Here is a 27,595-nt window from a genome sequence, read left to right as displayed (position 1 = left end):
GTGGTAGATGGGACAGGGGTGGGGTCTTGGGCTCTCAAAGCCCTGCAAGGTAGTGCAGGCCAGGGCAAGGAGGTCTGGGAGGGTTTCCACTCTAGCTGTGCTGGGAAGGAGGAGTGCACAAAGTCCATGGGGTACCTAGATCAGAGAGAAGATGGTGAGGCCTGCGGTGGGATGCCCTAATTATATACTTTATTCTTTAACCTCCTTGCAGTCTTGCCCTGAACCTACCGAGTCCCAGATATGGCTTTCTCTTGCTTCCGCTATCCTCGCTTGGGAACTCCTTGGCTGAATTAATGAATGGGACCACTTCTGATAAACCATAACCAGCACTTATAGTGAGCCTCTCATTAGTAATGGAGGACTACCCTCAGAGAGACCATGGAGGCTCTAACACTATAGAAGATAGTCATCTCTGTAGAGAAAAGAAGTGAAGCCAAGATCCCATTGGACTGGGCATCACAACTTCACAAGCAGCTCATACTTGTTTCAGAAAGACACTGAGACCCAGCTTTCTCATGGTGGTCATTCCTTTACCATCTGTCTGCCTCTCTTTGCGAGGCGTGCTCCCTATCAGGGTCAAGGAATGTAAAGAGCATGGGATTTGGAGTCAGCAGACCTGGGTTTGGGTCCATTTATATGCTGTAAACTATAGGCCACTCACTTTTCCTCTCTGATGTGGAAAGAGATGTAATACCTACCTTATCACTAGATGGTAAGGAGATTCAGATGAGATTTTGTAAAGAATTCTTCCCCATTAACAAGCTATTTCAAAAGCTACATTTTGCCACGGGTGAGAATCAAAGCCATGTTATGGTCTAATGGCTCTTCTTTTTATTAGTGTAAGCAATTCCCTACACCTCCTGGCACCTTGCTTTCCTCTCCTGTGAAATGGGCAAGAATATCGATACTAGTTGTCTAGAGAAGGAACTTACCTGGAGTAGAAAATGTGCAAGGTAGACATAGGACTGGTGAGTTACCGTTATGCTGTTTCCAATACTACCGATTTCATCTCTTCCAACAGGATTTAGAATGCCATAATAGTTTTCTTGGTGTCATGCTTGAATTTGATGTATCTGGTTGAAAGAGTGGTTTTGGAGTCACATAGGCATAGCTGCTTGCTGTAAGCTAGGCACGTTATTAAATACATTTATCCTTAAGGTGGAAGAATAATGTCACCTACCTCATAGGATTGCAATGAGGACTGAGGAGGTTATGTAAATAGGGCATTGAGTGAGGTATTTGGCACCCAGTGGGGACTCAGCCCTGGACTATATATTGCTCTTCAGTTTTTACCTTCATCAAATAGCATTTATTAAAAATTCCAAATAAGGCTTGGTACTAGGTGCTTTTACTTTAAATAATAGGGTGCTAAGGGAAGGTCAGGTTGGGGTGAAAGGGCTGAGGGAGACCGTTTGTATTTGTTTGTTTGTTTTATAATAAACAGTAGTAATATCTCCTCTCCTTCCCCGGTCCTGAGCCTGCTGAGTCACTGTTCCAGCCTCTCGTCCCCATGATCTCTGGCTGTGTCTATGGAATCCAGCAAAACCCACAAGAAACCAGCACTAATAAATGGCAGATCATTTTGAGGGATTTTTGTTTGCGTTCCTGTGCTTGCTCTCCTGGTGAGATAGGAAACCTTTAATAAGACTTTTCCTAAATTATGCTGCATGTGAAATGTGGATTTTTTTTTTCCCCTCTGTTCTCCTAACAAATGACCATTTCATGAGGTTTCTTTTCATTTTTTTTCCCTCTTCTTTCTTGCTTCTCAGTACATTCCACAAAGAGCTTATTCCTCTGCTGGTTACTGATTAATGGTTCTACTCTGTGTGCCCTTTAATTTTGCAATAAACCAACAAGGAGTTGAGACCACAAACTTAAAGAGGATTGACTTATTTATTTGAGTGGATTCACTGGAGCGACGGCAGGGTTAGTCATTTCAGTGTGGTCCTGGGGAGGGCAGGAGGAGTCCACGAGAAGGAACACTGTGTTGTCAATAACCAGACAGAAGAGAGCTTGCTTGGCCTCCCATTCCTGGGCCCGCGTTCTCAGCAGTGATCCCTCCCGGGCCTTGATGGGAGCAGGAAGTCTTCCACGAGACTCGCCCACAGCTCCAGGATCCTGAATTCAGTGGGACTCCAGATATATGGAAATGACAGCCACCACCCACAGGTCCTGTGTCCTTCTTTGCAAAGGGATCATGATGCACCTTAAAGGGCTGCAGGAATAGCCACAGACCTGCCGAGGTCACCAGTCCTTTCAGGCCTAGCCTCTTGGCTGGATGACTTCAAAGACCCAGAACAAACCTCTGCCCCTACTACCTCCATCCCAGCTGTGTCCTCACCGTAAAACTGGGGCCTCCAGGATGCAGAGGCACTAATACACTTCATGAATTGATTACCAAACATGTTAAGAATCAGTTCGTTGTTTCTCACTTAGTACCACCCTGGCATGGAGTAACCAGTCTGAAAATAGATGCAAACATCATTTCAAGTAGGAAAATAACAAACTTCTTTTTTTTTTTTTTTAATTATTTATTTTTGGCTGCATTGGGTCTTCATTGCTGTGTGCGGGCTTTCTCTAGTTGCAGCGAGCGGGGGCTACTCTTTGTTGTGGTGCGCGGGCTTCTTATTGCGGTGGCTTCTCTTGTTGCAGAGCACGGGCTCTAGGCACGCGGGCTTCAGTAGTTGTGGCACACGGGCTCTGTAGTTGTGGCTTTTGGGCTCTAGAGCGCAGGCTCAGTAGTTGTGGTGCACGGGCTTAGTTGCTCCGCGGCATGTGGGATCTTCCCGGACCAGGGCTCAAACCCGTGTCCCCTGCATTGGCAGGCGGATCCCCAACCACTGCGCCACCAGGGAAGCCCTAACAAACTTCTTGAATGACTCACATGGATCCTCAGTAAACTAAAGATAGCCCTTGTAGGGTATTTAAAAACATAAACTATAATGGAAAAGAATCCAGAAAAGAATATGTATATAACTGAATCACTTTGCTGTACACCAGAAACTAACACAACATTGTCAGTCAACTATACTTCAATTTAAAAAAAAAATGAAGAAAGTGAAAAAAAAAAAAAAACCATAGATACTATTATCATTTAGATTTAAGGATTGCTCCATACCCAGTGCTGCTCTCTACGAGTTGAAGTGAAGCTGGAAAGACAAATGCCTAAATGGAATTTGTCCCAGCTGTGAACTCCTATTCTAGATCCCGATGTTGTTTGTGGCTCTACCACTTTTAACCAGCTAACTGCCTGTTCTTATTCTGCTCTTATGTGGCAACCTTTCTTCTGAAACTCTTGTCATCGCATTTTAGCAGAAGTGAAAATATTAGCAAAGGGGTTAGTGGCCAAGACAGAAATAGACTCCAGGAGTCTGTGTCCTTTCTCTTGCCATACCTGCTAGAGCATGGTTCCTCCCTGGCCTGAAGACTCAATGTTTCCAACTCTACCAGACAGCAATCTAACAGTCAACTGGTTTCTTCTTGCTACTGAAAGTTTGTCTTATTCTTAAATGTTTTGAACAGTTTTCCTTTACATGTGATTTTGCATTAAACAGCACAGAACTTGGTCAGTCTGATGTCAGCAAATGCCTTGCTCTGAAGAAATTAATCAACACAGATCCACAAGGCTGTGAGTTTTCACGTTGAGAGCCTTTTATGTGGTAGAACCAGTGTAGGCTACAGGGCCAGACAGATCTGGTTTGAATCCGGCTCTTCTACGTGCTATTTGGTCTGAGAAAATTGCTCAACTTCTGTAAACCTCAGTTTCCTCATCTTCAAAATGAAGATAATAATGTTTACTCCACTGAGGTGTGAGGATGAAATGAGCTAATGTATGTAAAGTACTTGGTACAGGGTCTGATACATAGGAAGTGCTCAGTAGATGTTAGTTTCCCCCCTTCTCCCTTCCCTCCTTTAGAAACACATAAAATCTCATAACATTTACACTGTAGGTAGAAAGATAAGAATAACACAGATGACATAACTAGAGAAAAATTCTCGTACTGAATTACTTGGTACTGATTCTAGAGTGGGACTATCCAGAACTGAGAAGTCAGTGGCAGCCAGCATAGTTAGGAAACATTTCATGGAAGAGGTAAGATTTGAACTGGCCCCGGAAAGGTGGAAACTTAAAGAAGAGTAAAGGAGGATATTTCAGACTGGGGCACTTAGCCCGAGTGAGCGAACCACAAGAGATACAGAGATAGAATATAGAGGTCTCAAGCCTCAGTTTTTTCACTGGGAAAACTGAAGTGGATAGAATAAAGAGCTAATATTTATTAGGCACCTGTTAGGTATTAGGCACTGTCTTAAGTGCTTTATATGCCAACTCATTTATCCCCACAATAGCTATGATTGTTGTCCCAAGTACAGAGTTGAAGAAAGGCAGAGAGAGATTAAGTATCCTACCTGATGAAACTATCCAGCCAGTAGGTGGTAGAACTGAGATAGAAACACAGGAGGTTTGACTGCAGAGCCCACCCTTCTAACACACAACAGGTGCCTCAGTTATTTTTCAGCTTCCCTCACTTCGTAGTTAGGGTCAGCTAAGACCATTCTGTGAACAAACTCTGAAAAATATAAAGTATCACACTCGTGGAAAATGGCATGATCGTTCTTGTTAATGACGTCAGGTGAGAGGTGAACATGATGATAGGTGAACAACTGAAAGTGAGGAAGGAAGGATTTCAGGATGGCACTCACGTGATATTGGGCAAGTTTAGCAGCACATGTGCCTCACCATCCTCTGTAGCAACTCGGAGGTCTGACACCACCTCACATTTCCTCTTGGGTCGGTGCTCCAGGTGGCCAGTCCCAAGCCACCAGAGTGGGTATTGGAGTCTGCAAACCTATTTGTCATCGGGCACTGAGTGTGATCTGCCCCTGGCCAGGGTATCTGTTTTATGGGCCTATAGCCTGTGATCGGTAGTTGGCTTGTTAGTGGCCATGATGGGAGACCTCCACTCCAAGGGCATTGCCATGGAAGGAAGTCCGTTCCTACTCACCATGTAAATATTTAGCCGTTTTAATGTATTTGTTCTGGGCCTATTCTTCTCGTGTCTCTCCTATGTTGACTCTGTTTAATCGAAGTTGATTATTGTTTGCTTTTATTGATATCATGTATTTAAGTATAGACCTAGACAACATTGCTTCAGCTCCCAACCTCCCCCCACCTTTTGTTTTTAAATAACACCTTACACAATATCCCTTCCTTGAGGACGTCAAATAAATAGTTTTGTTCAAGAGCATATCTGATGAGGCTGCTGCCTTGGAAATTTGTTCCTAGGCAGACCTTTTGACCTCCTTTTGAACAGATAGTGAGTGACCTTTGCTCCCATTTTATGCCACAGATTCACTCTGGAGATAGAGTTGAATGCACACATCCAGTGACTGAGTTTGGAGAGCCCTTGGTTAGGCTGCCATTTGCCTCCGTGAAATAGAGAAACAAGGAGTCAGACCACTGTTGGCGCATCCCCCTTTGGAGGTTTCTCAGAGGCCCCTCTGGGCTTCAGCTCCGCCCTCCTGTGAGCCACTAACAGTGTGGTGGGGCTGGAGAGTAGCCAGGTCGGTGTTTATCAGGCTGGACTCCCCCGAGAACCGTATTTTCAGATTCCCAGGGAGCAAGTGACTCAACAGAAGTGTTTTCTTGGTCTCGAATGAGTCTAAGGAGGGGAAATCAGTTAATAGCAGCCGTCTGTGATGGACAGATCACAAAGCTGTGTCTTTCTAATCCTCTTTGCAAATCAAAGGGAGGGGAATCCCCAGAGGCCAGGCGTACACGTGAATAGAAAGCACCACCAAGTAACAAAAACACCTAAAAAGGTCAGCAGAAACTCAGGGGGTTGCTGGAAATTCACCTCCCCTGCCTTTTTGTGGGGCTCAGTGGGCAGTAAGGGTGTGGGCGAAGACAACCAAACAAACTGTACACAGAAGCCACTCGGCCACGGGAAAGGTACAGTGCAGTGAAGGGTGGTAGGAAGGTTTCTTCCATGTCCGTGAACCTCAGAGTCATCTGACAATTGGCCTTGTTCTTTTCCAAGCCCTGGCTGACCAGAGACTTTTTTGTCCCCGTGCTAACTGCAGAACTGCCCACAGTTGGAGTATGCACCATTTGAAGCCACTGTGAGTGCACGGTCGCAGTTCACCAGTGGTGCGTGTTGTTTCCTGCAGTGGGCCTCACATCACTGACAGGATGCTGCCGAGGTTGGGTTGAAGGTGGAAACAGCACACCAGCCTGCTGTTTGTGACCCCATTACAGCTGTCGCCCCATCTGAGGCCCGGAACCAACACGTGTTAACCTCAGCCCCACTGGGGCCAGTGGAACAGCGAGCCGACAGTGGAACCTGAGCGCTTCACGCCTACATCTACGGCACAATAGCTGCCGGCCCAGGGTTTCCACTACATCCTCTTGCATGAGTACCCCGGGAGAAGTAGGCCAAGGAGAAAGCCACCCTGTGGTGCCGCGCTGTTTGCTTGTGTGTTTCTTTTGGCCAAAATGGCAGACACAGTTCTACCTCAATGCATTGTCTCTAAACGGTGGCCGAGGCAATGGCTACAATGAGGTGGAAGCAGTATTATTATCCATCCCTTTGTGATTGAGTGAGTGTGTATTTGTGCAAAGCCGAGGAGATTCTTTTCTCTTCCTCCATCTATGTTGCCTCATACTGGGCCAATATCTTCTTTAAGGACGCTCCTACTAGCTTTACCTGTGAATTTCACAATGAAATCTACAACAGAGGTTTGTTTCTTCAGGTCTGTTATAAGAGGTGTGGATTTTATCAAGATTGAAAGTATCCTCACCATAAACACAAAATTATTTAAAGTTATCTCCCTTATTCTTTTTTCCCCTCCTATCTTCCTCAGGCACTGCCAATTGGTTCTATGTAGGATGGATTTCCTAAGGTTGGACATGATGAGAATCAATGATAGTGGTGGAATTTTAAGTACAACACTAATACTAACGTGGTTTGAAACATTTTTCATAGAGGGCTGCTACCTTTATGGTCATAATACACTCATTTTCTTCATGTCTTTTATGGACTCACTCTTAGGTACGGAGAGGTTAGGAGCCTTTCCCAAAATTGCACAGCAGGTTAGTGACAGAGCCAGAAATAAAAGGCAGGCTTCCTAACTTCCACAGTAATGTTTTCTTCAAGCCAAATTGAAGTTTGGTCCTTTTACCACAAATATTTCGAAAGGAAAATCCCCCATAGCCTTTCAGATTTTCCCAGAAAACAGTTGTCACGCAGACCTTCAAGATGGCAATAGCAGGCTGGAATACTAAACCCCTATCAGTTCTTTATTCTAGAGCTGACAGTTGATATTCTCTGGGCTGAAGCTAAAGAAAAATGGGTTTTTTTTTTCATAATGGAATGATTTATAATTTTCCAGAGCTTGGCAAAACTAAGCCAGTGAATAGGAAAACCAGATTTGTGATACTCAGACTCCAAAATATTTGGTCTGACTTTTCCTCAAATATGGGATATTTCCTTTCAAAGCTGGAAGTGACCGGAAGGGAGGAGGTGGGGAATAGTCAGGGGAGAGGTGTGAGTCTGCGAGTATAGCTGTCTACACCTGCTTTTGGGGGGAGTTACCCTGTTCCCACACTGCACCCAGATCACCCCCCTCGCTCTTCTTGGCCTTCTACCTCTGCCTCTCGCCCTCGCCTGTTTTCTTCTCCCCATCCCCCATTTCCCTCCGACTCCCGGCTCCTATTCAGCAGATGGGTTGGGGCAGACACCGTCATGGTTGGGAAGCATGAGGAGAGGATGGTGAAAACCACTCCAGGGCCTTTCTCTCAAGCCTTGGTGATGAAAGGACTCAATGAACCTTACCAATTTCTCACAGGAAAATTCCGGCCTCTGTCTCCTTAAGAGCAAGACATTCAGTAACCCTTAACCGAACCAGGATTAAAACTCAGAATTTCTGACTTATTCAAGGCCTGTGTTTAGATAGAAAGGCTCCATCACTCTCGTACCTGGCAATTAGGATCATTTTAGATACCAAAAGTAACATTAAAAAAAAGTGTACCTTAAGCAGATAGATCGTTTTTTTTATACTGAAATAATATTGGTATAAAAATAAGATCTTAGGGGAAACCCCGAACAAACTTTTTGGCCAACCCAATAATAATAACTATGCCTTCAAAACCTATGAAAAGCAGAGCCCTGTCATATTGTTTTTTTTCGTATTTGGAGAAAGGTTTGGTTACAGTCACTTTATTTTTTTTCATTGAAGTGTAGTTGATTTACAATATTGTGTTAGTTTCAGGTGTACAGCAAAGCGATTCGGTTATACATCTGTATTATGTGTATACATGTATATTCTTTTACAAAAAGTTCTGTTCCATTACAGTTCAGAGCCCTGTCAATCTGAGAGTGCTAGATTTGACAGCAGGTAGGCAGTTTGTGGGCAGAGGCAACCCTGAGGTCTCTCTCTGTCACTCAACTTTCTCTGCCTGGCCAGGTTATCCAGTGGGCTGCCTGTTTCCTTGGGAGCTGTGAGTATCAGGACAATCACCGCACCTAGCCCTTCAGGCCTAGTTAAAGTGGTCTTGAGACTTCTCTGATTCTCTGTGTTAGGCTGTAGCAGGTTTCTAGCAGGGAATGGGCAGGAGGGAGGAGAAAGCAGACGTCCTTCTGGGCATAAAAATGCCCCCGAGATGCCTGAGGTTGCCTCATGATTCCTCTAGCCCAGGAATCCTTAAACTCTGTCGCACCAAGGACATGAAGAGCTTTAGTTTTCAAGCCTCCTATGGGTTTCGGAAGTGACAAGCCACATGCATCTGAAGCCACCGAAAGCCACTAAAAAGACTGGCAGAATTCAGCTAGGATTGCCTCAAATGCTTGACACTTTCGTAGAAGCTGAAGCTACTTGGTTTATGGTTATTTATTAACGTCAGAGTATGAAAGGACTCTTGTCACAAGATTGGGCTTGTTACAATGTAGCATTTTCATAATCTTTTAATGTATTTCTAGGTGTTAGATCCCTTTGTTCGTTACTTATATTAGATTGAGTTCTGGAGACCAGGGCATCGAGGCCTGGACCTGCCCGTGGCTCTGGGCAGAGAGTTCCTGGCTCTCCTTTCCTCTGCCCAGTGCTGTCTTAGGAGGGAGAGTGGGCAGGGAGGCCTGCAGACCCCCTTTCTTATCTAGACTATTAATCTCAGGCAGATGACTCTAGTTCACTCCCTGGAAGGCGGGGATTATAAAATTTGCCTCTCATCTGCCCCCACAGAAAGCTGAATGAGGGCATGTGCCATATTCTTAGGTCCTTAAAAGAATCTGACTTATAAATATTGAGTTATTGTTTTGTTGACCATGAATCTCTCTTCTGCTGACCGAACAGGGCCAGATATCCCATTCCAACTTATTCTATTCCTGATTGACCACAAACTCCCTCTTTGTCACCTCCCAAGGGTCAAATAAAAGGAGGCTCTTTATCAAAAGCTGGACCCTTAGGCCTGACAGTTCCCCACTTTGATTTCTCCAGGGCTGTCCCACTTTCTCTTCTCTCCACCATTTTCCACTGGGCTGGAATATACTAAGTGGCTGCTCATGGAGCTCCCAACAGAGATTCTTCTTTAATACTTCAATGTAGGGTAGATCAGACTAGACGCATACAGAGGCCCCTTAAGGCAGGATTTATTTTGGACCAGGAGCAGGAGGCATGCATGGGGTGTGGGTATAGCCTAAATTAGTCTGGTCCTAGCGTAGCTGAAGAAAGATGTGCCAGCTGAAGGCAGGTGGTCCACAATGGACACAGAGATCAGTGGAGAGTCAGGCTCAATTGGTCAGTGGACTCCAGCTCACCAGTCCCCTGACCCTGGAGGCTGACGCTTCTTCTGACCAGTGTATTCTGCTCCTTCCCCCTTAACCTCTAGCTATTTGCTTTCGGAAGCTGCCTTTTTGATACTTAGTGGAAAAGAGTCATATGTTTTTGTTTGCTTGTGTGTTGGCTAGGTTTTCATCCCCAGGACCTTCTGCCTTCTGACCAAAATGACATTCATTCCCAACCATCAACCATCTGCCTTACTAGTTCTTCTGGTCTTTGACTGCTTCCTGTTTTCCCATCTCCTCTCTAGCTTATAAGAGAAGCCCTGCTCTCTCTGAAGGCAGGGCCTATTAGGTTATTTATGAATCTGTACTCTGAAGTTTCTTCTTCTTTGAGAGCTTCATTGTTCCCTTGAACTGAGCTTAGGTGTTGAACTGCAGTACACAGAAGGGTCGAGTAGGATGCATTTAGGGAAGTTGAATGATGCAAGGGAAACTTAGAACCCAGGGGCAAACGTAGGATCCCCCCCCCCATTTTGCCTTGGGAGGGGAGCACTAAAAATGAGACTCAAGGTATATGTGACATGATATGAGGAGTCATTTCCTATTCATGTGTACCTGAAGCATCCTACAACCTGCCGGCTTTGCAAGGCAGCCCTGGGAGTAAGTGGTCTCCCCATATACAAAGTTGCATACAAAGCCCAATGTAGAGGGCTGCCTGTTTCCCCTCGGTAGGTAGATGGTCTTCTCTTGCCTGAAGAGTAAACTAAGCTGAATTCCATTTTCTCCTGGCTTCAGATGTAAAGATGTAATCACTACCATCAAAAAAACAAAAGCAAAATTTCCCCTTAGTCCAAGAATCTCACTCTAGCCTTTGGATTTGAAATTGATGGTAGTAGCAGGAAGGGGGATGGGGTGTGTTGTATGTTTTTTTAAAAATGGGATTTATTTATTTATTTATTTATGTATTTATGGCTGTATTGGGTCTTCGTGTCTGTGCGAGGGCTTTCTCTAGTTGCGGCAAGCGGGGGCCACTCTTCATTGCGGTGCGCGGGCCTCTCACCATCGCGGCCTCTCTTGTTGTGGAGCACAGGCTCCAGATGCGCAGGCTCGGTAATTGTGGCTCACAGGCCTAGTTGCTCCGCAGCATGTGGGATCTTCCCAGACCAGGGCTCGAACCCGTGTCCCCTGCATTGGCAGGCAGATTCTCAACCACTGCGCCACCAGGGAAGCCCCTGTATGTTTTTAATAAGTCATACTTTTAGAGAAATGGCAAAAATAGCATGCACTTTCAATTAAATTTTTATGCGTTTTGAGCATATCACCGGCAAATATTTGTTCTTTGTCATCAGTGTACTATATGTTGTACAAAAGGGAATCAGGCATGGGTTTTCTTTCTAAACAAGCAAGGTGTAAAATCAGCAACGACAATGATGGAGGTTAACATTTAAGCATTTCCCATTGGCCAGGCACTATGCTCAGGACTTTATATGCTTTATCCAGTTTAATCCTCAAAACCCTGTGAGTTAAGAATTATACCCAGAGAGTTGTGAAACTTGCTCAACATCACATAGTTAGTAAGTGGTGGAACCCAGGATCTGAACTCATGTTTGTTTGACTCCAAAGCCCTCAGCCTAATCATTGTGCACACTGCTCTTGCACAAATTTAGTACCAAGTGTCGGAAGCCTTCATCTTTCCAGTGGAGCAAAGCAGCCCGAAAGACCCTCTAAAGTGTCAGTCAGAACTCATTTTCGGAAAGCAGATAGCGTTAAGACTCTGTTTATAACGTGTAATAGTATTTGATAAGTTATTTTAGGAGTGTAGTTTTCACGTCTCCAGTTTGCCTCAGAGGACAACACATCTATAGGCTTCTGCCCAAGTCATGATTATTTGTAATCAATGCTATTTGGAAATATTTCCATTTTATCATTTTGCTGACCACAGATTTAGAAAATCACAACAATTCAGCAAGAGCAACCCCCTGAGTTTGGTTGCTATGTATCCCTTCAGCAATTTGACTTTCAGACTCAATAAAAAGGGAGTGGATTATTAGCAAAACCACTTAGGAGCTTGTTCTTTTGCCATTGGAGAGTGCAAATGGTTTCTTCTCCATCTACTCTTGCAATTGGAAGTGGCACTGGGGGTGGGTATCTTTGGAGGCACATCTGTAGTTTGGTTTTAGGCTCAGCAGGGTATCATCTTATTAGCTATGTACAATAAAGCCATCATATCAGTATAAGTTTCCATTGTAGGACCAGGGAAATAACAATACAATTGAGAAAAAGTGGTCTGAATATCTTAGTAAATGTCTTATCTTTTAACTTGCAAGTTTCTAGAGAAGGCACACAGAGCCTTCACCTCTTTATTTTCCCCTGTGTACATGGTGACATGCTTTGCATGGTTGGTATTCAATAATTATTTTTCTCATTACTGTTACTATATCACTAGTGTTCTCGTCATTTTCACCAAACCACCTTTTAGAAGAATTCCCCCCAAAATAGAGCTTACATGTCTAGATCTCCTGAAGCTTCACTTTTTTTTTTTTTTAAACTATGACAGATACATTATTTTCTTCACTGGTAGAAAAATCACGTGGTATTCTCAAAACAATGCCGGTTTCTTACTGGCCTTGCTTTAAATAATTACTATTGTTTTCTTACTGAGATTTTTACACAAATTCTTTGCAACTAAGTAAAGCTTAGGAAGGACTAAGACCGGTGGAAATGATCAGGTACTGAAGTATATCCTGATGTAGAAAATTGTGATTTCATGTTCTGTTGTTAGATCCAATTATCTGAAGCATGTGGCATATACTTTATTAGTAATTTATTAACCTATATAACATTCTTCTGAAGGAAATAATAGCAACAACAATGGCTTACATTTACTGGATATTTATCACGTGCCAGACACTATATTAAATACCTTACATTGATTATCTCATTCAATTCTCATAACAGTTCTATAAGATAGGTGTTATTTTACCTATGAATAGATGAAGCTCAAAGATTCAAGTAACTTTCCCAAAGTTCACAGTGTCACAGTCAGAATTTGAACCCAGTTTTATTGAACTCCAAAGCCTGTATGTACCCTATATAATAAAGAGGAAAATGAACATAATTCCTTATTCTGGCTCCTGAATATGAGTATTTATTTCTTAAAAGAGCAGGCTATTATTTGGCTATTTCCAGCCATTTTAATTGAAAGACTTATCATATGTGATTCTTACCAGTCCAGATGAAAATGAGCAATACAAAAGAATAGGAAGGATAGGATTAGCAAATACTCAGTGGAATACTGCAATATCCGGTCATCACTGCAGAGTAGCTGGGGATTCACACGAGCCTAGTTGACACACAAAGACCTTGGACAGGCTGTCTTTGTTAATAGAGTACTTCATTTCTTTACCTGACCCTGCCATCGTGCTCCCCTCTCAGCCCCCAATTAAGCTGCCATTGGCATAGGATTTATAACGTGTCATTGGTCCATTCAAGAGACAGTGACAGAGGTGTGGCTGAAAAGCTGGACAATAAAGAATGGAGACAATTTCCATTTCTGCTCCAATCAGGGTGGCAGCAAAACCATAGCTGACCCTTGGGACAGACCACGACGATTTGGCTAGTTGCATATTCCAGGTACCAAATGCCTAGTTTTTCAGAAGTTACGTTTCCTCTGAGGTACCAAGATGGTTCACCAAGATGCCCACGATGGGAACACCTCAAATCTTGGGAAATGATTGTGACGTTAGTCTTGCTGCGGTTTTCCAGGAGAGAATTTGTGTTTTGTTCTTCCTTTAGGTTTCTAAACAATAGAGTAAATTTTATAAATGAGGATTTTTAAGGAAAAGAATAATTTCTTGATGGAACCACATGTAAAAATATTGTGTGGAAATAAATCATGTGGATTAGGTAATTTAACAGTCCTTTCTAGGAATGTTAAATGTTATGAACTTTATTTTGTATAGGTTGGATTCTATTAATTTGTGTTTTAAATACATAGTGAGACTTTGGAATTCTTTTGTTAGAATTCGACTTACTGAAAAGAAGAAGAGTGCTATTCCTTTAGAGATGAATTTTATTCTAATTTCACAAATTTGGAAATAAAATTCTGACTTTCTAGTTAACAAGGGAAGAAGCCCCAGGCATCCAGATGTTAAATTATTGCTTTTCTTCGGTGCTAGTCATATTGTATGTTGTGAATATAATTTAAAAATGATAAAATGTGCACGTATTCATCTTAATTCTCTGGTTGGCCTTCTATTATTCAGGTAATATGGCGACACTTCTCTGTCCCAATTTACTCAACATTTAGAAAGAATTGATTAGTGGTTTAAGCTCTGAAAAAAGTCAGTCTGTTTCCTCGGTCTTCTGTGATTTGAGTGACCTAGAGGCTTTGCCAGATAGTTCTGGCCTAAAGATAAAACTGATGAAAGTCAGAGCTGGGGTTTTCCTACCTGCGTACTTATCAGTCTTCCCCTAAACCACAGCCTTTTGATAGCTCTAATAATTAATTTGGTCTTCTCTCTTCTCCCTTCCCTCCGCCTTCTCCTTGTCTGTTCACAGGTTATCTTGACGAATCAAATTACAACCCATCTGAGTGGAGCCCTAGCTTCTCAGGCAGACCTGGTGTCTCCAGCTGATGATTTGTCCCTGTCTGAAGGTAAGGGATCTGTCTTAGAGGGGCTGAAACTTGACACTGACATACAGCTCCGCCACCGCCTCTCTGCCTTCTGCTGAGAACTGAGACACACAGCTAACAGGCCCTGGCCAGTGAACCCAGCCGGAGCCTGGCGATATAGGCTTGGCCACCTTTCCTGGCATCTGATCCCTTATATTTGGAGAGTGTGTTTGCTCTGTCTCTATAAGTGAGCTTCCTTTCTCACCTGAGTGAATCATCTCCACAGGCGTCTATCACCTCCACCTAAGGCTCGTCACTCCTCTGTAGGTTCTTTTGGGTCCCTCAGTATGAGGGCTGGTGAACTGCTAAATGACTTTGTTTTTGAGACTGATGCTCAAATGTTGGCTTTACCCATGGTCCCACAGCAATTTAACCTTTTGTTTGTGCTGGGTACGTTTGGACTGGCTAAAAATGTACACCAGGATCATGTACTGGAGATGTGGTGTTCCCAATCAGCTTTACAGAAGGATTAAGAAAAACTAGCCACGTTGGTAAATCTGCAAAATTTTCTCCACCTTCCCATGCTAACAAAGGTCAGACTGGCTCTGGTTTATGTAGCTAGGGGAATTACACCACTGAGCCAGTGGGTGGTTTCTAGTTTTACTGAAAGTTCTTACTTGACATTTCTGAGTTCTGCTAGTTGTAGTCTGATTTCTTTCAGGGCAGAATGCTGTGGGCCTGGGTGGATGAGCATAGCTGTTCCAGGCCCCTCTGCACTTTCCATTTTCTGAGAGTTATTCGTGATGGAATATATGGGACCTCTAGGGCTAGCAAGGCTCCTAACTGCCCAGGTAGTTTTCCATGGACTGGCCTTGGTTTCTGGTCTCAAAAATTGCAAGGACCACATCCCTGCTTCTCAGCAGTGTTTTTCAGAGTGAACACGAATTACTTATTTATAACAACTGAAGAGTGCTCTGTGTACCCTATTTCCACACTCAGTGATGCTTGTCTTTCCCGCTGAAAAGCTGAATCGTCAATTTTCGTTCCCTCCAGACACTTCTTTCATCATCAAGTCTACTTGGTTGTTCTTTCCAAATATATCTGTCCCCTCTTTTTTGTAAGTTGTATTGTGATCAGCTGACTTATTAAAAACTCACACTTGGATTATGTTAATAAATTCCAAAATGGCCTTCCCAACTTCAGCCTCTACCACGTGCATCTTATACTACCAAATTAAACTTCCCCATTTCTGGCTTCACTGTGTCACTGTGTCACTCTCCTGCTCAGGAATCTTGAAATTGTTTTAGCCCATTTCCTGAGAATGGGCAAAAATCAACAAGCTGATTTTAAAATATTCAGGAATTTGTGGCTTGTTAGCTTGCAGTCAACCAGGGTGGAAGTATTTACACCATGGAAATCAGCAAATGCTGAAAATCAGGGTTTTTTTCTTTTCTCTTGTGTGGATCAGTTTCCCCAAAAATACGCTAGATTAAGTTGATGCTTCTTAACTCTTTGTCCTTTCTTTCCTCTTCTCCCTCTGTGAAACTCCTCCAGCAAGTATGCTGACCTTCTGCCTGCTCTCCTGAGCCCTGGCTCCGTGCCTCTGCAGACAGCTCACCCTGTTAGAACAGCATTTCCCTTTTTCACTCCTACCTCTTCTTTTCTTCCCAAATCTCCCCACTCCTTCGAGGTTTATTTAAAGACCACCTCTTCACGTATGGACACCAAGGGGGGAAAATGGTGGTGGTGGGGTTGGTGGTGTGATGAACTGGGAGATTGGGGTTGACATATATACGCTAATATGTATAAAATGGATAACTAATAAGAACCTGCTGTATAAAAAATAAATAAAATAAAATTCAAAAAACAAAAGACCACCTCTTCCACAAAACCTCCTTGCCTGTTGCAGTCTGCCTTGGTCTCACTCTCTCTTCTTCCTCTGTGGCCCTTCTACCAGATCAGCAATAGACAGAAAAGATTAAAAAAAAAAAAATTAACTTTTCATGGTTTCCCCACCAGATTAAGGCCACAGAGTCTCTTGTATTCTTTTTGTATCCATGCTGTGCCTGAGTGACCAGCAAAGTTCTAGGCACATAGTAGGCAGTAAATAAATGCTGAACCAATACCATAGTAAATGCTTTGTAACAACAGTGAACCATGAGAGTCACATAAAGACCTATGAACGTGATTAAAAATTATTATTATAAGTATTACACACATACACATTTATTCAGTTCCAAGGAGGAGACCAGATGAGAATATCTTGTTTCCTTATCTGAAAACCAATAAGTAAGAGTACTTTTCTTTGTCCTGGCTTCCTGGTTTATCTCAAGCAAAGAAGAGGAGCAAAACAGATATAAAGGAAATTGCTTTGTGGCTGCAGTGTAACCACTTCAAAAAAATGGCAAAGTCCTGTTCATGGCCAAGGGAGAGCTACCAGCTCATCCGTAGACAACTTTTTCTTATTATGAAACCCAAGGGAGAATGGAAGCAGTTGAGTTTTCTAGATCTTTTCCTTCCATAGCTAAGCAGATAAAGAGTCTATAGAATTTTTTTTTCTGAAGCCTATAATGAAGTTCCTTACCAGTGAATGAAAAAAAAAAATTTCTTAGAACACTTATACCTATTCAAATATATTGCAGTGGTTGTTAATGTTGCTATGATTAAAATGTATAAATCTCTCTGTTGTTGTTGTAAGCATGCGTTGTATCATCAGATTTGCCCTTGTGTTATTAACTCTGTGATCTTGGGCAGCTCTTTTAATCACTTTGGGCCGCAGTTTTTTCTGTTAAATGACAGATTGGTTGAATATAAGATGGCTGAAGTCTTTTCTAGCTCTAACTCTGTAAGACTGTGATGTGGGTCTGAAGGTCAGGAGCGTTCACTCGGTGATGGGGTTTTAAAATTCTGATTTACAGGGTGGGAAGAGTGACCTTGTCATCCTAGATTAAACATAATGGAAAGGATCCTCGGAAATCTTAGCACTGATACATCGGCATACCTCTAACAGCCCCCTCTCCCCACACTGCTGTCTCTCTCTCTCTCTCTCTCTGTGAACACTTCTGGGCTTGTCTGTCTGTCTCTTGCCCTCTCTACCTCTCTGCCACACAAACACGAGAAGTGTGTGCAAGCCGGTGAGAGTGAGAAACACACTGTGATGGGCTGAGCCCAAGGCTCACCCTGTCCTGTAATAGATTTCAGCTGCAAGAGCAGAGGGCATGGCTTAAACAGCGCTCCCTTGAAAACAGTTGTGGGGTGAGAACAAGCGACCGAGAGCAGCCAGTGAGAAAATGATCTGAGTTGACCCGAGAGAAGTACCCAGCAGGGGCTGATGCGGGGAAATGAAGTTCCTTCTTCTCTGACTCAGAGCAGGGGATACGAGTGACCTGGCCCAACTGAGAGATCTCTTCCACACCAGCGGATCCTGTACTATTAATATCTGCCAGCTGCAGGCCCAGAGCATCCCCCTGCTGAGATCAAAAGAGTTCCTATCTTAGCTGGAACAAGGTCATCTGCACAGGGCTGTAAAAGCGAGCCCTGGCTGGCTGCGGGGACCTCGACGGGGGAGGAGAAGGCAGGAGATGGGGAGGTGTTCTCTCACGCTCCTTTAATCTCGGCTGACCAGCTGTTGCCCTCCCAGTGTTTGTAAAGTTGAGAGTTCTTTGTTTTTGTGTTGCTGGGGCTTTTTTTCCTTATTAAATTTGTGCCTGGGTTGTTGCTTGGATTATGTAGACCCACGTTCACTGCTAGGGTCCACGGTCTGATTCCCTTCGAGGATTCATTCCCCCAGTGAATTATTCAGCTCCCAGTTGGGAGAGCCAAAGAAGGGAGAAGTGAGCACCAGAGGACTCTCCCGACATTGCTCCTACCCATAAGCTTTGTGTCCTGGGAAGGCATGAGAGGGCAAATGGAATTTTTCCTATTTAGTTAAAATAACTCCTCATATGTGCAAGTGTGCTTGTCAATTTTCAGCATGCCTTTCACAAACATTCTTTTCTTCATGTGGGGGAATGGACCGGCTGAGACTTATGCAAATTGACCAAAGTTATATTGTGAACCCAAGGGCAGAAATCAGGATTTTTGACTTTATGATCTACATTGTTCTTGACCAGGCACCGTGAGTCAAACTATTTTCTTCTTCGGTGTTTTGCTCTGTTGACAGAAACTCAGGCATGTAGGTTATTATGAAGTTCAGTGTCTGGTTACTTACTAGGTTATTGTGACTGTTCTGTGACCAAGGACATGTTTCTTAGATGCCCTTGACATTTCTTCCTGGTGGTCATCGAAGATGCCAAGGATGATGGGATCTCAGTCATAGAGAACACCTCTTTGCCTCTAGTGATCGGTAGAGAAAGGATCTAACAGTCCAGCTGGCCTAAGACACCAGGTCCTATTCTCAGGTCACCCGGGATTTGAGCAGAAAGGACTGGCTGAGCCCCCGTCCACCCAGGCACAGTTGGTAGGTGAGACTGACGTGCGGTGACAGTGGGCCCTGTGCAAGATCGAAGCTTCGTTCAACCTAGATCATTGGCTATCCTTCCTCAGATAATTTACTGGGATAGCAGGCACTTCAGTGTGGTGACGCACCCATTTTAGGAGCCTAGGGTGGCACTTAATATCCTTTATCTGTAGTAATAGTTTTTGGTAGATAATAGCCTTAAAAAACTAAAAATTAAAAGTGCCTGGATGGGTCAAGGAAAGAACACAAGAGGAAAAAGTAGTATTTACTAGAACCAAGAATGGTTTCTAGTTTTAGTATCGGAAGCCTTTCTATTCCAGTAGAACTGATGGCTGATTTCATGTGTAAGAGAAGGTATTTTGGGATTCATATTCCCTAACAAACCATCCCTGCAAAAAGCTGGAGTCCATTTGATAGATTATATGCAAGTGCGTGGCTTGTGTCTCTTTTAAAATAAATTCAACAAGCAAGAAGAGCTCAGAATGGTTGGGACGAATCAGGGACTCATGGTTGTGAAAGAGGCAGACTTCAAAGCGTGGTATGAATTTTCAAGTTTTATTTCCACTCTTGCTTTCCAGCTGGATCTGCTCTGGATTTACTGCAGGATGTTTGAAAATGTGGCTCCCTGCTAATCTCAGACAGTTGCTATGATCAATGGTTTCTTTCATTTCTGATAAAAAACACTGGTGTTTCTGCTTAAATTGTGTGTACTTTCAGCTTTATTATTATAGTTGTAATTTATTGTCCAGCATTACCCAAATTTGTAATCCATTAACCACAAACTTTGGGGTAGTTTGGTCAAGTTAGCAAGACTCTGTCCACACTTTGGCTCCAAAGCCCTGCATAGCCCAACCTCAAACTAAATGTTCATTGGTTTGGGTAGGACCCTGTGCAAATGAGTGTGGGCGGAGCAGCTGTAAAAATCCACCTCTTGGGGGCATGGTGCAGGTTGGTTATAATTAGTGCTTTGAAAACATGAAATGTCACCATGTGACTTCAAGGTTAATATTAACAATGATGATCAACATTGTGAACATTAGCATTTCCATAGTATTTAAAAATGTCTTAATGTGATGAATCATTTAATCCACCTCAAGCAAGTGAAGCATGAAGGCGAGAAGGGAGTTGCCCAAAGGCCACACAACAAGTGAGAGGTGGCGGTGCCGGGAACAGAAGCCAGAGCCCCTCCCGTGAGATCCTAGATTTGCACACTGCTGCCTCTTAGGAGGGAGTTTGGGATAAAAATACTTGTGTCCTAGTGACCTTTCAGTTTTTGATTCCAAAGCCACAGACACGTATCAACACACACAACTTCACATGCTTCTATTCACAAGGGGATACACATCTACCCGTGCCCCACTCCCCCTAGTATTTAAGAATCCATGGCCCTTAGCTGGGTATATACCACTTCCCACAACGGTTCAGATGCCATGAAAGGCCTAATTTATAGAAAAAGCGTAGAAGATTGAAATACCACCCAAACCCTGTAGCATTTACCTAAAGAAAGACTAAATGTTATGTGAGGTGCGGGCCACTAGAGTTGAGCGGGGAATGGGCACAGCCCACAAACATCTGAAAAGCTGTGGATCTCACAAGGGAGAGGAACTTGTTGAGGATTTTCAGCCGAGAGGCCAGCGGGCAATAGAACCACGGCCAAGGGATCAAAAGGAGAAAGGAACAGTGAAGTCAAGCACCAGGAAGCATTTCTTGGTCAGGAGTTCTGTTTTGCTAGTGAGAGTTTGCCAGAGAGACACATTTGAAGCAGGAGGTGCATTAAGATCAAATGAGATGAGAGCCAGAAGTTTTCTTCGGGAAGCGGTCTTTGAGGCGGTTCGTGGGAGGGCAGGGTTAGCTGTTTTGAAAGCCTTTTCCCCTCACCCTCAGACCTCTTCACTATTTAGGATTTACTGGCTCATTTCCCAGATCTACACATGTTCCTGTTCACATCTCAGTGTCATGAAGGCAGAAGGGACGAGAACACCAAAGCCAGTTTTGCCAGTTGCTTCAACTACAGAGGTGGCAGGGCTGGAAGCCCAGAGAATGGGATGCCAAGAGGGGGTGTGAACCCGGAGGTCTTCAAATCCAAAGGATTCTCTGAGAAGAGATCCTTGTTTACATCATCGAAGAGAATTCTATACCAAAGATGAGAGGCGTCCAGGTCAGCAATCATAAAGTAAAGAATGGCTGGTTTCTAGGAGTGGTGCCAGGGGATAACTTAGTTTGTGTTGTTATGTGGCAGGAAAGACTTTCGGAATGCATTGGTGATGTTTACTAGGATTTGGGGAGGATTGTAACAAGGTCTGGCAAGGTGGTCTGGCCCAATGACAGTCCAGCTGAGCTCCGACCTAGGTTTGGATGTCTCTGAGGGCTTTGCTTTTCTTCCTTCTTCTGATAAGCCACTCGATAAAACTATATTAAACTGTATTTTATTCAGTCAGACTGACTTTTCCTGTGCATTAGCTGCATTCCTGCATATTTCCAACTATTCCTGCATAGTTTTAGAGCTATGGTCCCTCCAAAAAAAAAACTTTTTGGCTAGATGAGGAGACCTTTAAGTGCCTTCCAGCCTGATGATTTCATGAGTTGTGGAGCCTCTACTATACGCATTATGTTAATGTTACCGGAAATCCAGAAATGAGCAAGATTATGGTCCCTGCCCTCAAGATATTTACGGTGCAGTTTGAGAATCATTCTAAAGAAGAACAGTATTAGGTAGAATGTGTGCAGTGCTTTAGACAAGTATGGTATGGACCAAAGTCTCCGGGATTCAGGAAGAAGGGAACTTCTCTTTCAGCAAAGGGAGATCTGAAGGGTCCAGGGAGGAAGGTGTAAGAGATAGGCCTTGAGGGATAGATAGGATTTCAATAGGCAGAGGAAAGATCAGGAAATGCTGAGAACTAAGGCATTAAGTTCAAAATAGGCCTTGTCTGCCCTTATCTCCTATCTTTATCCTCCTCTTCAAACCTGTTCCAGCTGTACAGCCCACTCCCTTGTTCCTTAGGCTCTGGGCTTTCTGCCTCTGGTCTTTCACACTTGCTCTTCCCACTGACTGGAGCACTTGTCCAGAACTCCCCTTGACCTGTTGCCTCACTACCTTCAGTCTCACTCAAGTGTCATCTTCTCAGAGAGGTCTTCCGTCACCTCTCTATCTGAGATGAAACCACTACCCCCATCCCAGCCTTCTCTATCCCCTAAGCCTACTTGATTTTCTTCATTGCCCTTATCACTACCTGATCTTATAAGTTTATTTGTTTATGAGTTTATGGTCTGCCTCCTTTGCTTTCATATCATCTTCTCAAGGTCAGGGACTTTGTCTTGATCACCCCTGTATCCCCTAGTTCCTAGAGGGTACTCAGTAAATAACAGGATCTGTGTTGTAGGGAAATGTAGCATATGTTGGGAAGGCAGCAAAGGAGCCCCATTTGCCTGGGGTTTTAGGGTAAATATAGGAGGTCATGCACAATAAATTAGGAAGTAGATCGGGGCCAGACTTTGAATGCCAGACTGAATTAAGGTTTTGTGATAAAATGAGCATAATATGTACTCTGAAGACTGTCCAGATGAGATATGTAAGATGGCTTAGGGATGGGGATATGGGAGGTAAGGAGACAATGAACTCATCAAATATTTAGGGAAATGGGATACCCATTACGCACCAGGAACTACACTTAGTGCTAAGGATACAGAGATGGAAGAAATGATGTTCTAGATAGAGGATACATCATTACTAAAGATATGGTGGCAAGGGCATGGTCATTTGAAGAACTACCAGTCATTCCTTATGACTGGGAGTGTAGGGGGCACATATGGGAATGCAGGGGGTGGGACTTGAGAAGTCAGCAGTGTGGATCATGGACATCTGGCGTGCCATGTTAGGGAGTCGATGATTTTTCCTGAAGCCTCTGTGAGAAGAATGTGAGGATGATCCATTGGTAACATGTCATTTCCTTGATCAACATGATTGATGAGACTTATTCGACTGGCTGGGAGCGTTTCTCCTTCCTCCCTTATAGTTCCATGTGCATCTCTTCCTAAGCCACATGCTCAAACGTGAATGATCTCCCTAGATAGAGTAGGGCTGTTCTTCAGTCAAGGATATGGGGTGGTAGTGTTTCCCCAACAGAACCCTCATCCCAGTGGTTCTCAAACTTTAGCATGCATCAAAATCACCTGGAGGGGTTATCAATACACACCTTGCTGGGCTCCCGCTCCCAGAGTTTCAGTCAGTCTTGGGAGGGGCCAGAGTATTTGCAATTCTAACAAATTCTCAGGAGTTGTTAATACTGCTGTTCTGGGGACCACACTTTGAGAACCACTCTTTATTCATTGAGTCTCTTGTCCATGTTAGGCATAGGAATACCAAAATGAATGTGTCTCCATCCGAGCTCTCAAGGACGTAATACCCTAAGAGAGGGGATAGGCATGTAGAAGGGATACCATCAGACTCAGGCAGCCACCTGCCTCCATTGGGTCACCAGCGGTGTTTTCTGCAGGCTCTGTCTCATGTCTGGGAGAGAGTATTTACTAGACTGTTTCAGGGCTCTTTTGGTAGCAAGAAACAGAAAGCCACTCAAGTTTGCTTAAAAAAAGTCAGGCCTACTTATAACTGTAGCTAACATTTATGGACCGTATATCATGTGCCTGGCATTGTACATCCACTATCACATTTAATACTCACAACAACCCTTTAAGGCAGATGGTAATCATTATCCCATTTTCTAGATGAAGGAACTGAGTCCTAGAAAGCAACACAATTACGGGCAGAGCCAGGATTCCAACCCAGAGAGTCTGGCTCCAGAACTTAAATTTTCATCCACTGAGTTCTTTTGTAAGGATAAGTTGGCATTCTCATGGCTTTGTGCAAACAGGAAGTAAAATACAGCCAGATTACATGGAAATTGGAAAGGTTTAAACTTAGGTCATTCTCTTCATTTTTCTCATATCTGCCTCAGCTTTCCATGGCACTGAATGTTGACCTTATAAGCTGATCGGCCCAATTTACCTTTTCACACTTGCTAATTCCGTGGCTGGGTTATCTTTTGGTCTAATCAGCCAATGCCAAGAAGTCGTATGATAAAAAACCTGGCCAGTACACCTATCCTTTCAGTAGGGTCCATGGATAAGGGGCATTTTCCCCTTATAAGATTCTTTTAGAAGGGTGTACCTATGGAGTGAGTGCCCCACTATAACATCTAGTTAAACAACTGTGTCCAACTGAGCAAGTATTTTTAATTAGTTTGCTAGTAAACACAGAGGTCTGTGTACCTTTGTCAGTCCCTCCAGTCACATCCATTCTCAAAATCATCTTCTTCTAGATCAAATTTTTGGTATTACCTCCCTATTGCTAGTCCGTGCCTTCAAGCCAACATATTATTTTTCTTTAAGTACAAACAGATTATTTTAAAATTTTATTTATTTATTTATTTATGGCTGTGTTGGGTCTTCGTTTCTGTGCGAGGGCTTTCTCTAGTTGTGGCAAGCGGGGGCCACTCTTCATCGCGGTGTGCGGGCCTCTCACTATCGCGGCCTCTCTTGTTGCGGAGCACAGGCTCCAGACGCGCAGGCTCAGCAATTGTGGCTCACGGGCCCAGTTGCTCCGCGGCATGTGGGATCTTCCCAGACCAGGGCTCGAACCCGTGTCCCCTGCATTAGCAGGCAGATTCTTAACCACTGCGCCACCAGGGAAGCCCTGTTTTTCTTTTTAAACATTTGAAAACATTTTATTTCTAGTTCCAGTTCTGGCTCCTCTTTGATCTAATTTTTGTTATGCCCACAGTCAGCCCTAGAGTTTCTCTTCAGGGTGGAGAGAGGTCTCTTCTGTTTATTCAGAATTCACTTCCTACTCTAAACAGTTATTATCCGGTGAGATATGAGGCCTAAGCTTACCTGTGTATAAGTCGCCTCCTCTAGCGGGTCATATGGCAGGCCCGTTAGCACAGACTTTTGTCTGTCCTGTGGTCAGCCATCATTTACCTCTGCTTAAGAGAAGATAAGGCAGAGAAGCCAAGATGGCAGCTGGTAACTGAAGTGTGTGCAGGAAGAACTCTGTATCTATCAGTTACATCCTCTCCATAATTTACAGTATGCTGCAGCAAAACTACTCCCTACCTTCAGGAGAGGGTCTGAGTTTTACGGATGAAATGCAAGTGTGTGTGTGTGTGTGTGTGTGTGTGTGTGTGTGTGTGTGTGAGGGCTTCTTATGTTTTAATAGAAGACACTGAGGCCTTTTTAGGTTCTGATGTTGATTTTTCTCAGCCATCCTTCTATCTAATAGGCCCATAACAGCAGCTAAGAGAAACTAAGTTTCCCAGGAGTATTACTTCCAGCTATAGAGGATGGATGACACCCCAGGGGGCCAGGCATTAAGGAGACAAACTTTGTTTTGTTTTTAAATATAGTATGCGGGGAGGGATAAATTAGGAATTTGTAGTGTAGTAGTACACACTACTACAGTGTGTACTACTACACACTGTATAGTAGTAGTGTAGTATATACACACTACTATATATAAAATATATAACCGGCAGGGACCTACTGTATAGCACAGGGAACTATACTTACTCAATATTTTGTAATAACCTATAAGGGAAAAGAATCTAAAAAAATAGATATATATGTATATATAACGGAATCACTTTGCTGTACACCCAAAACTAACACAACATTGTAAATCAACTATACTTCAATAAAAATAAATGAATAAATAAATATAATGTATCGATAAATGAGGCTGGAAAAGCACCAAAATAAATTGTTTCTGAGTTGAGTGACAAGGAGAACATTCCCCCAAGAGACCACTAGACCAGAGATAGAATAGATCATTGACATCTTTAAAGGTAGAGCTCAGGAAACCAACATTAGTGAATAAGTGACTGCCAGAGCCCCAGGTGGGAGCCAAAGCCCAGCCAGGCAGAACCGCCTTGCTCCTTCAGAGACCCAACTGGAACCAAGGGAAATAGCTTGCACTTTGACATGATAGTCCAAAATTAAGGTAAATCAGCAAGAAAATCTTGTCTTAGGGTCGTTACAATGCAAGCTCCCTGAGGAGAGGCATCTGTGTCTCTTTCGTTCACTGCTGGATCTCTAGAGCCAGGAATAGTGCCTGATAATAGTAGTTACTCTTTAAATGTTTGATGAACGAATGAGGCACCTACAGCTACAAGAGAGACAATCAAAGAATGATTTAAAGCTTTAGACCTGTACTCACCTAAAAGAAGCATGAAACTGCCATTGTGATCTTTCTCACCGATATATCACGTATGCTTTAAAATTCCTACCAAGTGCAGTCAGCCTTAACTATGTGCCTGCACTGACTGTATTGATGAATAACAGTAGGCAGTGCAGGGAAAGTGTCAGAGAGGAAAGAACAGGGGCTCAACAGCTCTGCTTTGGAAAGAGGAATCTCCCACATTCACACAAGAGTGGCGAGTGAAGTACTTTAGTCTGATTTACCATAAAGGTGTTTATTAGGACTCTCTACTGGGTCCTGTGCTAGACAGATGGCTAGGGATACAGAGACAGAAGCTAAGGCTCTGCTGTTTGGAAAGCTCACAGTCAGGTGGTTGGGGAATCATGGTGTGTGAGTATACAGAGTGTGCTATGATGCTCTAGGGTCGGGATTTTGCTGGGGAAGCACATAGGAGCCCTGGTTTGGGGCTAGGAGTGTTCACAGAAGGCTTTTCAGTGAGGAGACACTTGAGTTGGATCTTGAAGGATCAGTAGCAGTTCCCAAAAGGAGGAAAAGGAGGGGAAGGTGCTCCGGGCCAAGGGAAAAGCCCATGTAATGGGCAAGAGGCAGGATACCACGGGAGACCTGTGGGAGGTCTATTATGGCTGGCATGGAAGGAGGTGGAGAGAGGTTGTATGCCCCCTGAAATCTCCTTACAAATGGACATTAGAGAAGCAGTGTGTTTTAACAGTAGATAAAGCACTACATTTGGAATTAGGAGACCTGTGTTCAAGGGCCAGCCCTGCCGCAAACCCTCTGTGTTATGTTGAGCAAGTCACTTAACTTCTCACACTTGAGAATTGGTCTAGTCTTTCAATCGTGCATTCATTCAAAATGGAACATGTATAATATGAAATGCTTGCTGGGGGTTCTGGGGTAACAAGAACAGTATCAGGCTTGGCCTCTGCCCTCTGGAACATAAAGGCTAATTCTCATTTTTGGCAGCCTTATCTGGTTGGAACCCTAGAATTCCTACATACTGTAATGAGCTAAACCTTACGTCTAAACTGGCTGTATGTGTTGTACTACAGTGGATAGAACAGGAAAAGATAAGAAAAATGAGGCCCACACGCATGAAACAGCTAAAGTCACACTACAGCCCAGCACCTAGAGAATTGCCAGGTTGAGGGAGACAGATTTTTTTATGTCAGAGGCAATCAAGGAAAGGCGAGATCATTGTGATCTTGTGGTGGCTTGGGCCACCATCTTAAGGTATCAGGGCATAAAGACAGTGGACTCCCTGATCAATCTGTCCTGAATCACAGTGTGTGTAGGGCCCTCTATATCAGCCAACAGCCAACCTCCATCATGGGGTTAGACCCACTTGCGAAGTGGCAGGCTGTAAATCAGCCCCACACTTACTGAAAACTTGCCAGGCTGGCCAGGGTAGCTTCATGTAGCTTAGCACCTGTGGTGGGTGGCTGTTTTTCTGGGGCAGCTGTTTAATGAGCACCAAATCAGATAAACTGCCCTTGGTTCCTATGTGCTCTCCAGACACAAACAATTGAGCACATCCTGCT

The 27,595-nt window shown here is 43.7% G+C and overlaps 1 protein-coding gene across 2 annotated transcripts in view; it reads left to right on the top strand.

Moving 5' to 3' along the window:
• RAD51B (RAD51 paralog B) overlaps positions 1–27,595 on the top strand; it is a 648,001-nt gene that overhangs the window by 440,369 nt on the left and 180,037 nt on the right. For both annotated transcript variants that reach the window (XM_082451821.1, XM_082451822.1), the window contains one exon: positions 14,334–14,430. In XM_082451821.1, the coding sequence (XP_082307947.1) occupies positions 14,334–14,430 (97 nt within the window). The remainder of the gene's footprint in view (positions 1–14,333; positions 14,431–27,595) is intronic.

This window comes from Balaenoptera physalus (assembly GCF_965194825.1).
Source record: "Balaenoptera physalus genome assembly, chromosome: 2".
Taxonomy (NCBI): domain Eukaryota; kingdom Metazoa; phylum Chordata; class Mammalia; order Artiodactyla; family Balaenopteridae; genus Balaenoptera; species Balaenoptera physalus.
This window is presented reverse-complemented; position numbering and strand designations above follow the sequence as displayed.